The following is a 15,590-nucleotide window of genomic DNA, read 5'->3' as shown; positions in this document are numbered from 1 at the left end:
TACTACCTTCTTAAATTATAGACACCAATTCATGGGGGTTCCACATGTAGTAGATAGTAAGTCATGAGCCTAAACTTTATCTCATTGTTATTTATATATGGTATTGGAGTGGAGTTGATTATCTATAATGGGATGTTGAATCAATTTCATAATTGGATTTTGAGGGAGCAAATACTTTTATAGATCCTAATGGTCCTAGTGGTCCCTGCTCTGAGCTCATATTCCATGTTGACATGGTTTATGAGGGTTGAATTGACTTTGGGTTCACTTTTGTGCATAAGCATTTTGGTAATTACATAAGGTTGCACTAGGGATTGTGAACAAAGTCTCTAAATTGAGTTAATTGATTAATTAGATGACCTTATGTGGTTAATTAATTAATTAGGATCTATTTTGGGTTAGATTAAGTGACTGAAGCCTACATGGGCTTAAGTCACTTAAGTCCAGTAAGGAAACCCTATAAATACCCTTAGGGGATAGGGTTAGGGTTTCCATGACTTTGGTTAGTCATTTTCCATCTCTAATAGAGATAGAGAGAGTCAAAGCTTCCTCCCTTCCAGAGTCCACTCTTTTGAGTGCCATAAACATGGTTCGAGTTATCAGGTGAAAGACTTTAGGTGTATGATACCTTTAGAGTATTTAGACACGCTCTTCATCGAATGGATTTCTATTTGAAAACATCCAAATCACATGTATGAGTTTTAATATCTAGATTTGTATTATTTTATGGTTTTTGAAGCCATTTATTTTTGTGATGTTAGACCTAAAGATCCTTAAGAACAGACACATGCACCTTACAAGAACATAGGAATTTATTAATCTAGGATTACCAACACTAGATACCCCCATATGTGAATATGGTGTAAACTAGGTCAATCTACATCTCTATAGGAGTCAAAGGTATCAACTTAGATAGAACTAAGTTCAAAAGATATCTAGCAATATCTAAGGCATATCCCTAAAGGGATGTAGGTAATGCTGGAAAACTCATCATAGATTTCACCATGTCTAATAGAGTTCAATTTCTTATTTTTGCCCCTCCATTTTGTTATGGAGTAATAAGGGTAATCAATTGGAACATAATTACGTGCTTCTTAAGGAAAAAATCAAACTAATTAGACATGTATTCTCCACCTCGATCAAATCGAAGTATCTAGAGGCGTTTACCTAACTGGTTCTCCAATTCTGCCTTAAATTCCTTGAATTTATCTACGACAACAAATTTCCTAAGGTAAACATAACCATACTCAGAGTAATCATCAGTGAAGGTGATGAAATACTTATACTCTCTACTTGCTTGGACATTAAATGGTCCACACATATTAGTATGCATTAACTTCAAGCATTCTTTAACTCAAACTCTTTTAAAAATAAAAGGTCCCTTAGTCATTTTACCTTTTATACAAGATTCGCATACTAGAAGGACTTCTAGAACTAATAAGTGCAGTGTTCCAAGACTTAACCAGACTTTTGGTCATATTTAGATTAATATGAGCTAAGTGTAAATGTCATAGATAAGTTTAATTAGTGCTAAATACCTTCCTTATAAGTGAGACATGATTATTTTCAATAGATAATAAAGAAATATGAGTAATACAAAAGAGATTGCTTCCAATAAAAACATTTTTATTGAAATAAATTGAATAATCCAATTTATTTAAATTAGAAACTGAAATCAAATTCTTTCTAGACTTAGGTACATAAAGACAATCCTTGAGCTCTAGATGTTTGTTATTTTCTAATACTAGGGTAATGTCTCTCATTACCTACATAGTTATCCTCGCATCAGATGTCAAAGTCAGACACATCTCTCTCTCATTCAATTTTATCCTTAGTTGAAACCCTTATAAAGAATTACAAATATGGCTAGTGGTGTTAGAATCTATCCACCATGAATCCACCACTAAATACAATTCAACTAAAAGTGAATGAGACATACCATCATTTTTCTTTAAGTAGTCAAGGCATTCTTTTTTCCAGTGACTCTTCTTAGCATAGATGAAACACTTGTCCTTACCCTTACTATTTTCTTTCCCAACCTTGTTTTTTCCTTGTTTAGATTTCTTAAAAGAATTCTTCTTTTTCTTATTAGAGGAAGAACCTGAAGAATCTTTCACTGCCATATGAACACCTTTAGGGTCCTTAAGGATCCCCTCAACCATTAAAGGTTCTTTCATCAACTCTGACAAGTTCATCATTAACTTATTTATAGTATAGTTAAGCTTAAACTACTTGAAGGAGTCTAATAAGGTTTCTAGGATCATATCGACCTGGGTTTTTTTATTGACTTTAGCTCTAAGGATCCTCATCTCGTTAAAAAGTGCAATCATATGAATCATATGATCTCTAACAAGAGTTTCTTCTATCATCCTAGTGTTCATGATGCTCTATAAGGCAACTTGCCTAGTTGGTCTACCCTTATCACTAAACATCTCCTATAAGCTCTAGAGAATCTCATAGGTAGTGACATTGTCCATGTGTTGTTATTGCAACACATTATTGAGATACCCAAGTATGATACAATGAGCCTTCTCATTTGCCCTTTGCTTTTAGGAATGAGCATTTTTCTCTTCCTACATAGAAAACTCATTGGGAATGGGCGGAGCAAGCTCCTAAGTTACCCATTTTAGCTATTTTATTGTGAGCATTATGACTGGGTTTCTTTTCCAATCAATAAAATTTGGTCTTGTCAACTTATTATCAATGAGAATATAGGTGATAAGGTTATAAGACATGCCTCTTGCAATAAATCAAATATTTCATGAATTAATAATGAAACTAATCACTCAAGGCAAATATGATAATTAGTTTAACAAAAAATGTAGTGCTCTCAAATTACATATATCCATGCAAGGTATCCTAATATCATAAGAATCAAGCTTACTTTAAGTAGGTTATGATTCTTATTACTAGGATAGAGACCCTCTCTAATTAATCAACTTGTCTTAAACCTTAAAAGGTTATCCTAAAGCATTGATTAACATACCTTTGTGTTTAGCCCCTAACACGTGTAGTGGAACCACTTTAGGTGATTCTACCACTTCTTTATAAGTCAAGTACATAACCAAGATCCTTAACATGAATGTTATCAAGTGAAGAGTTCCATTTTTAAGATTGGTCACTCCTACTACAAACATGTATAGTCTTGTCCTTTTAGGATGGTATATATCCCTTGACTCCTAAGGTTGCCCATCTTTATAGGCCCAAAATCAATATGGGTCTTGATCTTGGAGATTATGGGCTTGTCTATGACCCTCTCCCACTTAATATTTTGGAAGAGAGACTTCGAGATAATTTTGATAACTATCTTAAAATAAATTATCCATCATAAGAATTTCTAATATCCTTATTTATTACTTGAATTAGGACTTTTGTGCCAAAGAGGGATTGTTTTCATATTCTCATCCTCAAACTTTCATTTTCAATCAAAACGATTTCCTCCTTCTCTTAAGAGGGAGAGCCTAGAGGACCATTTTGAAAAATATTTTCTAACACATGTCATATATAAAATATGAGTAAAAAGGAAATAATAAAAGAAAATAAAACAAACCCCATGACCTTAGGGATCCTATTGCTTATTTGGTAACCTAAATATTTGAATTTCCAAAATCCAAAAATACCAAATTCTACTTGCAACAAAAATAGGGTTAGTAAATAGGAAACAACCTCAAAATACTCATTTTACTACTAAACACTCGTCATGAGCGTTCAAGCACCTAAAAGTTTTGAATGTCATTTGATGCACTTCAGGTGTGTTGGATATGACGTCAGCGTTGGATGCATTGCTCGATCATTTGTAGCATTGGATGCACCCCTTGATTGGTTAAGGTGCTTAAGCATTAATCTTGCCACTCAAGTGCTCATGTAGAATTTCAGAACTCGAGAGTTGTTCTTCACATTTATAGTGACCATTTTTCTCCTAAGTTTCCAAGTTTCTAATAGTATATTATGCATAAACCTCTTATGACTTTTCAGATTGCTTGCATGTTCTCCATAGGGTACAAAGAATGGGAAAAAATAGAACTTTACATCCAAAATGCAAAATCCTATGCCCTTTTCAAATCGAAACTTACATTCCATTCTATGAATAAAAATTGGATTTTTATGAACAAGAAAAATCATATGCCTCTTATTATGAGGTTTACAACCTGTTTAGAGCAAACTAAATAAACCAAAAATGGACAATATAACAATCATATTATCATACACATAATTATCCCTAAGGATATAGGATAAAATAAATACCCTTCAAAACCAAAGTTAACACATCCTAGAGAAGTTCGAACATGCTTACTAACCTAGAGCTCTAATACTAGTTGTAGGGAAAACCCGGATCACTCCATGTCCAAAACCTGAAATAAGTTAAAAACATGTAAAAACTTCTTAAGGCTTTCTAAATACTTTGTACAATGGAAAAATAATATTTTTAAATGATAAGAATTCAAAAAGTGCTAACGAAATCAATACCTGAGATTCAGATGTTCCTGAATCTATTCCACATGATAAAGACGAAGATTGTTGTCATAGGAAGTCTTATAGACCCAAATTCTTTTGCCCAATGAATTAATCCACGACTTTGACACACTTCCAATGGGAGGAAGAGAGAGTGGGGGTTGTGGCTCTCTTTTTCTTTGGAGGTAAAAGATAATTCTATGGAAAAATTATGGAAACCCTTAACCCTTTGTGGGTATTTATAGGTTTCTTATTGGGCTTGAGTGACTTGAACTCATTAAGGGCTTAGGTCACTTAATCTAGTGTAAAACAAGTCCTAATTGATTAATTAACTTAATAAGACCTACTAATTAATTAATTAATCCAATCCAAAGACCTTATTCACTTACCCCTATGCAACCTTGCATAATTTCCAAAACGTTCTTATGCACAATGAACCTTGGGTTAATCCAACCCTCATAATCCATATCATCATGGTATATGAGCTCAAGGCAGGGACCACTGGGACCCATAGGAGTATTGACTTTCTCATAATCCAATTTTGTAATTGATTCAACATTTTATTATAGAGAATCAACTATACTCTAATATCCAATGTAAATAACAATAAGACACTTTATGCCCAGGTCCATGACTTGCTATCCATTACATTTAGTCTCTCTATAAACTAGAGTTCATAGTTTAACAAGGTGTAAGCTATTAGACTTTCAAGACTACATCTATTATCCTTGAGTTATAGATCCTCCTATTGAATATTCAACTAGCATGTCTTAACTCTTAAAGAGTTTATGTCAAGTTCCACTTAAGGAACTATTATGACCATAATTTACATGAACACGCTTCCTTAGGATCACCCAAGGGGATACTATGTCTCAATCTCATAAGATATCATGGTGCCTCTATTGAAAATACCTATTGCTACTAGTTTCCATCAATAGTAACCTAATCTATTGGGAATATATGATTAGCTTATGATATCACCAATAGGTCAAAGCCATTGCTACATTTAGCACAAGCTCAATATTCTCTCAAGATTGAGAGATAACACAATGAAATAGCTTGTTGAAATCATGCCTAAATGTGTCCATACACACTAATGCACTCACTATGGGAAACTCATCTCGATGTTCAATACCAATCATCCTTCTAATTAAGAAGTGGTGCACTACAACCTCTAATGGGTTGCCTAAGTCTATGAACCTTTTGTGAACAAGTCATCTATTTTCAAGGAATCTGTAACTTGGATCTTTCGTACAATTTCTAATGTACTTAAGTCATGTACAATGCAAAAAATATAAGTTACAAGGTATATTGCATGGAAATAAAATAAATAAAAACGAATTGAAACTTTATTAATAAATAATAAAATCCAAAATTTTACTTCATCGTGTCATTTTTTTAGGGCTCTATCCTAATACTTTTAATGTTTGAACCCTAGCCACAAGCATTCTCTATATTTCTTAGAGAAAAAAATGAGGAGCTCACATTCCTCAAGCGCTAAGAGAATGAATAAGTCATCAGATAAAAGATTCACCAGCCTTTTGAGGTCTTCACAACAACAAGATTTGGTTTAGGAACATTCAAACTGTCACACCCTGAATTTTAGACTTACTAATTAATACTCAAATACAAAATTAGTGCTCCTAAAATTAGGGAAACAAAAATTTAAATGTTGAGTTTCTAGTTGATTTTGTGCAAAATGGGGATGTGGAAACCTGTTATAAAAAAATATACATCCTATGATAAACTTTGTAACCATTAATTAACAAAATATGATTTGTTTCACAAAAGAAAACTTGTACCACATTACTTTTTACATTCCAAAACCTCATGGTTCATTAAGGGTAGCCCACATTACAAGTGTACAAAAACAAATACACATTACATCATTCTTTCAAAAATGATTTAGTTTTTGTGTGATACAAAGGCAAAAGCCTTAAAACACTTTCAACGTGAACAAAACAACATCCAATCAACACAAAAGCAATGCTCAAGCATTAACCTCAACTAATGTCTTCCAACTTGCATTTAAAGGTGAAAGTGATAGGTTGAGTTCACAACTCAGTAGGAAAGTTTATAACCATCCTATACATATCCTTAAAAACCTTGAATTAAACATATAATAGCATGCATGATAAACAGTTTATAACCATTAGGAAATATATAATAATGTTAAATATGTATGCATGTTGATGGTTTCATCTCTGTTTTGCTTCATCCATCATCTCGCACTTGATAAGCTGCTAACCCCCACCAATGTACATATTAAACTATTTTGGGACTATCACCCAAGGGTAAGTCATACCCTATGTCTTCTAAGACCCATACCCAAGGATAGGACCAACCCTATGTCTTTAGGGATTAAAACCCAAGTGTAAGACCAACCCCATACATCCACATCGAAGTGTCTTTCTCAAGGGCTTTAGGGACTTTCATCCAAGGACCCACGGTCCCACATAAACAATATATCGAAAGCTAGTGCCTGTAACTTCACATAAACACTTCCCACATATCAATCTATTATCTAGATATTATTTATCATTATTCCATATTGTTCTTGCAATGCAACCATACCATGAACCATTTCCTCAATATTGAACCTATGAATCCCCATACCAATACATATCCAAATATTATTACAACATTTTAAAACAATAAACCAAGAACACCATGGCACATTCAAATACTTCATCAAATCATAGTAATGACATGAAAATTTCAATAATTGCTTCAAGAAATGAAACCAAGATTCACAATGGAATGGTATAAAATTTTCTACCTTACACCAACTTCTCTTTTGCAATCCTTCTATGTGGACATCCTTAGCTATTACAAGGAACTGAAATGAAACAATATAATTTAGGTTTTTCGGTCATAAAAATTTCATAATTAAAGCTTGACATTTTTCTCTTATTGTTAATTTTAACAATTTGATGTTGATGACTTAAATTTTCATATTCAGTAAAGATCATGCCTACAAGTTTACTAATCTAATTTAAGGCGAATTGAACAATCTTTGCAATGCATACTGATGTTTCCCAATTAATTAGCATACACTACTTATTCTAATTTTCCTTAAACCTAATCCATTTGCAACTCCAAGTATTCAAATAAACCTAATTAATCCATTGATTCATTAATTTATTTATTTTCAATTAAAGGAAACTAAACAAACAAGCATGTTGAATCTTCCATTAAGAGATACTTAAATCAAAATATTTAAAACCTTAATTAACCTTGATTTATAATTAAAATATGTTTATATCTAATTAAACTCAGCTTTTAAACAAACTTTACCATTAATTTGCTTCAAAAGATCATTTGGAACCCAAATCTACCAAAATCACTAAATTTATCTTTTTTCTTACCTTGATTCTTCCCTTTCTCTCTTTAAACTCTACAGCTTGTTGTAGAGACAGGGCTAGAAATGAGGGTTAACAACCCTTATAAAAGAGCCTCTAAGCTAGCTTGCATGACCAATTTCCCATTTTTGCAATTTAGTACTTCTAGTTGTAAGTTTTTATGTTTGCAATTGCCCATCAATCCCTTAGGTTTTCATAATTCTAATTAACCCCTAAGAAGCTAATACACATGCTTAAACCATTAACTAATCAAATTTAACCTTAATAAAGGTTTTATTTATAATTAAACAAAATTAATATTAAACTAATTTTAGCCTCTAATTAAGCACATTTATGGTTAAGTACTAAGATAATCATTATTGCTATTTAATTCATTACTACTAGGTATTACACAAACCCCATGTAAAGTTATCTAACACACCTTATCTGACAAAAGTTAAAATTTTTATGTTTTCATTATGCCTAAGATCGTAGTAACATGCTCCCTAAATTTCAAGCATTAGATTTTACACAATTTTAATGTCCACTTGCTACAATTCCCCAAACATAGATCCTTGGGACTCATCCAGTTCTTAGAGTTCACCATATATCCTAGAGAGTAAGAGGTAAGAAACAAGAAAAGCAAAGCAAAATATGCAAGAAAGAAATAAAGTTACCTTAAAGAAAAAGTAATTGTAGCAATTAGATCTCATACAAAAACAAAGGTATTGAAAAAATGGATATAGACTTGCCATAGTGTTCAAGACAAATAACAAGAGGTGGACATGTGTTGTAGTGTCCAAGACAATCGATAGGAAGTGGACACATGTCTTGGTGCTTGAGTGTTGCTTCTTTGATTTTTGGTAAAAATGTTTAAAATTGGTACCTTCATCCCTACATTTATAGGATCAATTACATTCCTTTTTCATGTGCCTTGAGTAGGATTAAGATTTACTTGACACGATAAATCTTATTCAATTGGGTAAAATGTGGTAGAGAACTCTGAAACATAGTTCGTGAAATATGAAGGAGAGACAAAAATACAATTGGAATTCTAATACATGTTAATGATGGTTGAGTAGAAATAGGACACATAACATATTTTAAAAGTCTTGTATTTTCTCGTTCCTAAAACTTTAAGACATTTGTAATTACTTGATTAGTATAACTATGATAGGGAGCTAAGATAATAGCACATTTCTAAATTTTTATAATTTATTTTATGAATTAGCGTAATGACCCTACCTATTATTTTTATCATTTTTTACTAAAAATAAAAATAAGAAACTATAAATAATTTTTTTCCGTTCAATAATAATGACCAATTATCCAATTCTTTAATAAAATGATGAGTGAAAATAGAAAAAGGAAAAATAGAAATAGAAAAAACCAAAAGGGTAAGAAAGGGAAGAGGAAGTAAGATTTACATAGAGAAATACAAGTGGCAGCCAATCAGTCATTCTTATGGGTGATGAACAAATCTTATAATTAAAAAGGAGTCTCTGGAAGCATCCTGGCCCTTCGTGTTAATCTAAACCCTTGGAAGTCTCTAGAACCAGGTCTGCCTTCAGCTTTCTCTACATAAAAGCCCCTCTCTTACCCCCGAGCCTCCACGCCCAGATATAACATTTGCTGCATTCTCTCATAGCCTTCTGATTTTGTCGCACTCTCGCATTTTCTCTCCGTTTCTTGGCATTTCCTTTACTTTTTTTCTTGAGAAATGGATGAGGATTTTGACATTCCAGCTGCGGAAGAGATGAACGATGACATGGATCTTCCCGATGAGAGCCCCATCCTCAAGGTCGGGGAGGAGAAGGAGATCGGGAAGCAGGGATTGAAGAAGAAGCTTGTCAAGGAGGGTGAAGGCTGGGACACCCCTGAAAATGGCGATGAAGTTGAAGGTACTCATCCCCCGATCACCCATTTCTCAACTGTATCAATTCTTTTTGCTTTTTTTTTTTTCTTTTCTTCTTTTCTTTTTTACTATGCTGCAATTATTGGATTGATTTTGAGTTTTTGTTGATTTTCAGTTCATTACACTGGGACTTTGCTTGATGGAACTCAGTTCGATTCCAGCCGTGATAGGGGGACTCCGTTCAAGTTCACCCTTGGCCAAGGTATGCATAGGGTTTTGTTGACGAAATTTGATAGAAAATTTTAATTGATTAATTATTGATTGTTTGGTTTTTCAACTTTGTGGTTTCGATTATTTTGTTGTCATTTGACCGATTATGATCTCTCCGGTTCTGAATTGATGCCGCAAATCGATTATGAAATATATATTTGATATGCTTACTTTGTGTAGTCCTTTGTCTAGAGAACTGTATCAATGGTAGCAAGTCTATGTTTACAGAACTGTGTCTGGAGGTCTTTTCCGCTGCAGTGCATGTGAAAAACTCCAGCAAAACCTGTTACTCGATAACAATTTGTTTCTAATTTTAGCCTTTTGTTTTAAAGCGCTTAAATTGTTAATCATGTTTTGGATTTCGTGTTGTAGTCTAAAAAAATCCTTAGGCAGTCAAAAATTGCTACTAAAGGGGCTGAGTGATCGGTTTGTGTCATACTGGGGAAGTTCTCTTCTTGTTCTGTTTTTCTACCAGACAATTGAAGATAGCTCCTTCGATAGTTATGGTACATTTCCACTTATTTTAAAACTTAAAGAGTAATGGACTGAAAGAAATCTCTTCATTTCTTTACTTGGCTCCTTACTTGGGTAGAAAAGAATAGGGAAGATAAATGATGCGAAAGAAATGAAACTATTGATTGGAGAATATGCTGTCCTGTTGGTAGGGCCAGTGAGAGGTATAAAGTTACTTGCAGAATGATGTTAATGTTTAATTCGGTGGTTGAGATTGAATTTCAAATTGCTAAGAGCTGGGATTGAGTGGTGATATGTACCCACTTTGGTCCAGAGTTTTCCATTTTGGTTACATGACTTAGAAAACTGTTTGATCATGTTTATGGTCCCTTTTTCCTTTCAGAAAAAAAAAAAAAAGGTAGACAGTACACTTTTTAACCTAAAAAGTGTTTTTGAAAAGAAAAAAAAGGGTAAGGGCTTGTTTGTAATGTTTTAAAAAATAATTCTAAAAAATAGTTTTTGAGAACATTTTTTTAAAAACGTTCTTAGATTTCTATTTTCAAGACTTTTGTAGAACAAAAGTTTATTTGTAAATCTAAAATGTTTTTAATATTTTAAAATATGTTTTAAAAATAATTTTATATTTAGTGTTTTATTTTTAATCATTGTATATATTTGTATAGTTATCAAACAAGTAAAAATAACAAAAAATAACTGATGTTTTTGAAAAACATTCTATTTTTTGTTCTTAAGAATAGAAAATAATTTTTAATTGTCAAATGTGATTTTTTTTTTTTTTTTTTTTTGTTGGAGAATAGAAAACTATTTTAAAAAACAATTCTCAAACAAGCCTTAAGTGTTGTGCAAAATTTAAGAAATATTTTTTAAAATTCTAAAAAATCACTTGTAGTGGTTTTTGAAGAAAAACTTGATAGGTGATTTTTCTAAAAACACTTTTAAAGAAAACACTTTTATTAAAAACATTTTGAGTAAAAACATTGTCAAATAATATTCATCCATGCTTTCTAAAAAAAGTTGTCACAATTTCTATTTTGTAGCTTATTTGACAATGGCTGTGCAGTAAGCTTTTTTTTTTTAACCATATGTTTATTTTTATTTTTGTTTTTGTTTTGTTTTGAAAAAAAAAAAACTCATTTTTTTAACTACATGTTTAGTTCTTTGAAAAAGCTTGAGGAAAAATGTGGGGGAAAGAAAAATAAAATGAGAATTAACAAGATATAAAAAAATAAGTTTAATTTTAATAATGATTTCTATTTGTTTCTTCAAATTGATTTTTTTTTATATGAAAATGAAATAATTTGAAAACGTATAAATTTTTAATTAGTTTTAGCTATATTTAATTTTTTATAAGTATTTTTATGTAGTAAATCAAACACCAGAAAATCATTTTTTGTATAATTTGTTAGTACTTTTTTGAACTAAACTTACAGTGAAGAAAAACATATTATGTTTCCTGGATTGACCATAAATTTTCTTTGAAAGATTTTATTGCTAAAAAGGTTTGGCTGTTATTGGATCCTTGGAGACGGAACACTCTCTTATCTTCTTCCTTTGCTGTGATGATAGGGCAAGTGATCAAGGGATGGGACCAAGGAATCAAGACCATGAAGAAGGGTGAAAATGCCATCTTCACTATTCCTCCTGAATTGGCCTATGGTGAGTCTGGGTCTTCAACAACCATTCCTCCCAATGCCACTCTCCAATTCGATGTTGAACTGCTATCTTGGACTAGTGTCAAGGATATCTGCAAGGATGGTGGGATTTTCAAGAAGATTGTCACTGAAGGAGACAAATGGGAGAACCCCAAGGACCTTGATGAAGTGTTTGGTACTGAACAAGACTCTGTTCTCCCTACCTTTGGTTAATAAATCATGTCCTTTCCAGTGACTAATCATATTGCCATGTTGCTATGAATGCAGTTAAGTATGAGGCTCGGCTAGAGGATGGCACCTTGGTTGCAAAATCTGATGGTGTAGAGTTCACTGTCAAAGAGGGTTAGTATCCCTTTGTTTCTTTTAAACTTAAAAGTATTTAACCTTGTGTTTGTAGTTTACCGTACATGGACTCTTGATATTATATTTCTGTGAACAGATTATTTCTGTCCTGCCCTGTCCAAGGCTGTGAAGACAATGAAGAAAGGAGAAAAGGTTATTTTGACAGTGAAGCCACAATGTAAGTTGTTTTATGATGGATGTATTTTTAGACTTGAAACAATCCTATTGTTAGGGTGATAACATTGATGATGCTTCTTGGTTCTTCTATACCCCTAATAACTTTTGGTGGTGCCTGCAGATGGATTTGGGGAGAAAGGCAAACCAGCCTCTGGTGAGGAGGGTGCAGTCCCACCAAATGCAACACTTGAAATAACTCTTGAGTTGGTATCATGGAAGACTGTGACAGAGGTAACTGATGACAAAAAGGTCATCAAGAAAATTTTAAAGGAAGGAGAGGGATACGAACGTCCAAATGAAGGAGCTGTTGTCAAATGTTAGTAAGAGTTGAATCATTTCAGTTGTGAAGTCATCTATAACCCTAAACTTACAACTTATCTGACAAGTTCTTTTGATTGGAATTTGGCAGTAAAATTGATAGGAAAATTGCAAGATGGAACAGTGTTTCTGAAGAAGGGTCATGGTGAAGGAGAGGATCTCTTCGAGTTCAAGACTGATGATGGTAATTATAATGCAGTTTTTCAACCCATGGTAGGTTTTTAGGTTTGTACTCTTATTTTGACCTTGAGGAATGAATTTTTCCCTTTCTGGACAGAGCAAGTTATCGATGGGCTTGATAGAGCTGTAATGACAATGAAGAAGGGTGAGGTAGCCCTTCTCACTATTCATTCAGATTATGCATTTGGCTCATCTGAGTCATCGCAAGAATTGGCTGTGGTCCCTCCCAACTCAACAGTCTACTATGAAGTGGAGCTTGAGTCCTTTGTTAAGGTCTGTAATATTTTTTTCGTCCAAATATTCTTTTTCCACATGATATCTATAGTATTTCATAACTAAGTTGACGTGTGTTACCTGGCCTATTCTTTCAGGACAAGGAATCTTGGGATATGAACACTGAAGAGAAGATTGAGGCTGCTGGCAAGAAGAAGGAAGAAGGCAATGTGCTATTCAAGGCTGGTAAATATGCAAGAGCCTCAAAGAGATATGAGAAGGTAAAATCATATGTGGGATATGCTTAATCTATTGATTAGCGGTCTCTGCCATTCCTCTGTCCTCAATTTATCTTTCTTTTGGTTGCAATGCAGGCTGCAAAGTACATTGAGTATGATTCCTCTTTTGGTGAAGAAGAGAAGAAGCAGGCCAAAACTCTCAAGGTTACTTGCAACCTCAATAATGCAGCATGCAAGCTGAAATTGAAAGACTACAAGGAGGCTGAGAAGCTGTGCACTAAGGTAGCTCCCATAAGCATGATGAGAACACCTTTAAACTTAAAATTCATGTTGCACCTCTTTTAACTTTGAAGGGATCTCCACATGTAGGTTCTAGACATTCAAAGTAAGAATGTGAAGGCACTTTACAGGAGGGCTCAAGCGTATATTCATCTGGCAGATCTTGATTTGGCCGAGTTTGATATTAAGAAAGCTCTTGAAATTGACCCTGATAACAGGTATCAGATTATATCTTGCCTCTTGATCTGATTTCCAATGTGACGAACTTGCATGATCTAAAATAATATAATTACAATACAATGATTGAAATTGTCACAACATGTCCATTAATAAGGTAGTAGATCCCAACTGAGGAAAGAATTATAACTATTAATGTTTGTTTAAAACAGGGATGTAAAGCTGGAGTATAGAACTTTAAAGGAAAAAATGAAGGAGTACAATAAGAAAGAGGCCAAATTCTATGGCAACATGTTTGCAAGGATGAACAAGTTAGAGGCACTCGAGACCAATGTAAGTTTCTAATCTATGCATTCTTGATTTGTTATTATATTGCATATAAGAACAGTGGTGCATTGTTAGAAGGATAAAAAATTGGGTAGTAAGAAAATAAAAATAAAATTAGCAACTCAAACATTGATATGTATGAACATTTTCATTAATGAATGGCCCTAATGGGGTTTTGTGTTTGTGATATGCAGAAAGCAACTAAGGAGGCAGAACCAATGAGCATAGACAGCAAGGCATAAGTGGAGTTTAAAATGAACTTCAGTTGTGTGATGATGATACAGAATGAAGGCTCAATATTTCTGTCTTTCTTCTGCTTTGTTCTTTTTCTTGGTTTTGGAACCACTTGGGGGTCTTTGGCATTGAGAGTTTATAATGGATTGTTGACATAAATTGTTATTGCTATAACTACCATTAACAAATTATAACTGCCAAGGAAGTAGTGTTTCAACTTGTCACATATTCTGAATGTTGAAATGCCTTGAGAAGTCTATTTAAGATCTTATGATACTATCTGTTGTTTCAAAAATTATAGTAGCAAATGTTTGTTTTGTTGTAGGCTTTGGACTGCGCAAGATAGTGAGAGCAGCGGGTCCGTTGTTCAGAATAGTGCTTTTTCGTGGGATCAAGAGGAATATTGGAATGTGTTTTTCCTTTGATCATTGTTCATGGTTTTTGAGTTATGCATACGTAGGGATGGTACTTGGGGAGGGAGGTTTTTTGAAGCCCCTCCACATCATCTGGCTCTGAATCCTTCCTGCCAGTTGGCTCACTTCCTATGGACGACATGATTCACCCATCACACATTCTTCTCATAGGACGTCAATACCTCAAGATATTGTTGCATGGTTGGAGGTGCCTGGGCGCAAGGCATGATCTGAGTGTGGTTTGTGCACATAATATAAAAAAAATTAAATGCGATGTACTCGTATGTCACCAGATGTATTGGAAAATTCCAACCCACATCAGACGGACTCACATGTTATTTAAGAGTTCGAATTCCAACAAGAACATGAAAACCATTCAAGACTTGTATTCCTCGAGAAGGTGATTGATTATTTAGAAACATCTAGCCATAGAAATAAGCCAAGGATATCATTTGACCAAATCCAACGAAAGACGATGCATATAAACATCCGACCAAAATAAAAAATAATTCAAAAGGAATGGAGAGATTTCATTTAATCTCTAATATTAAGTGTTTTTATTCCCTGGGTGCTATGTTGTTTTCGAAAACACATTTCAAAAAATAAATAATTAAAAACTTGTTTGAATAAATTGTTCTTGAAAATAA

General features: G+C 33.3%; 1 protein-coding gene across 1 annotated transcript; it reads left to right on the top strand.

The window, feature by feature from the left end:
* The first annotated feature begins 9,288 nt into the window (after positions 1 to 9,288).
* Positions 9,289 to 14,756, top strand: LOC100266654 (peptidyl-prolyl cis-trans isomerase FKBP62). The gene is made up of 13 exons (XM_002263530.5): positions 9,289 to 9,694; positions 9,824 to 9,910; positions 11,959 to 12,219; positions 12,312 to 12,386; positions 12,484 to 12,564; positions 12,685 to 12,879; positions 12,973 to 13,065; positions 13,159 to 13,334; positions 13,433 to 13,555; positions 13,649 to 13,795; positions 13,883 to 14,010; positions 14,182 to 14,302; positions 14,491 to 14,756. Exons 1-13 carry the CDS (start codon positions 9,514 to 9,516, stop codon positions 14,536 to 14,538), a joined length of 1,716 nt encoding a protein of 571 aa, XP_002263566.2. The 5' UTR covers positions 9,289 to 9,513; the 3' UTR covers positions 14,539 to 14,756.
* The last annotated feature ends 834 nt before the right edge of the window (positions 14,757 to 15,590 follow it).

This window comes from Vitis vinifera, chromosome 7, assembly GCF_030704535.1.
Source record: "Vitis vinifera cultivar Pinot Noir 40024 chromosome 7, ASM3070453v1".
Lineage (NCBI taxonomy): Eukaryota > Viridiplantae > Streptophyta > Magnoliopsida > Vitales > Vitaceae > Vitis > Vitis vinifera.
Note: the sequence above shows the minus strand (reverse complement) of the source record. Positions and strands in the feature narration are given on the sequence as shown.

Bases quoted from the DNA above. Each gene is read 5' to 3' on its own strand.
- LOC100266654 (XM_002263530.5), top strand. From the start codon at position 9,514: ATGGATGAGGATTTTGACATTCCAGCTGCGGAAGAGATGAACGATGAC. The intron at 13,335-13,432 runs GTCTGTAATATT...CTATTCTTTCAG, and splicing joins AGCTTGAGTCCTTTGTTAAG to GACAAGGAATCTTGGGATAT. The intron at 13,796-13,882 runs GTAGCTCCCATA...CTCCACATGTAG, and splicing joins CTGAGAAGCTGTGCACTAAG to GTTCTAGACATTCAAAGTAA.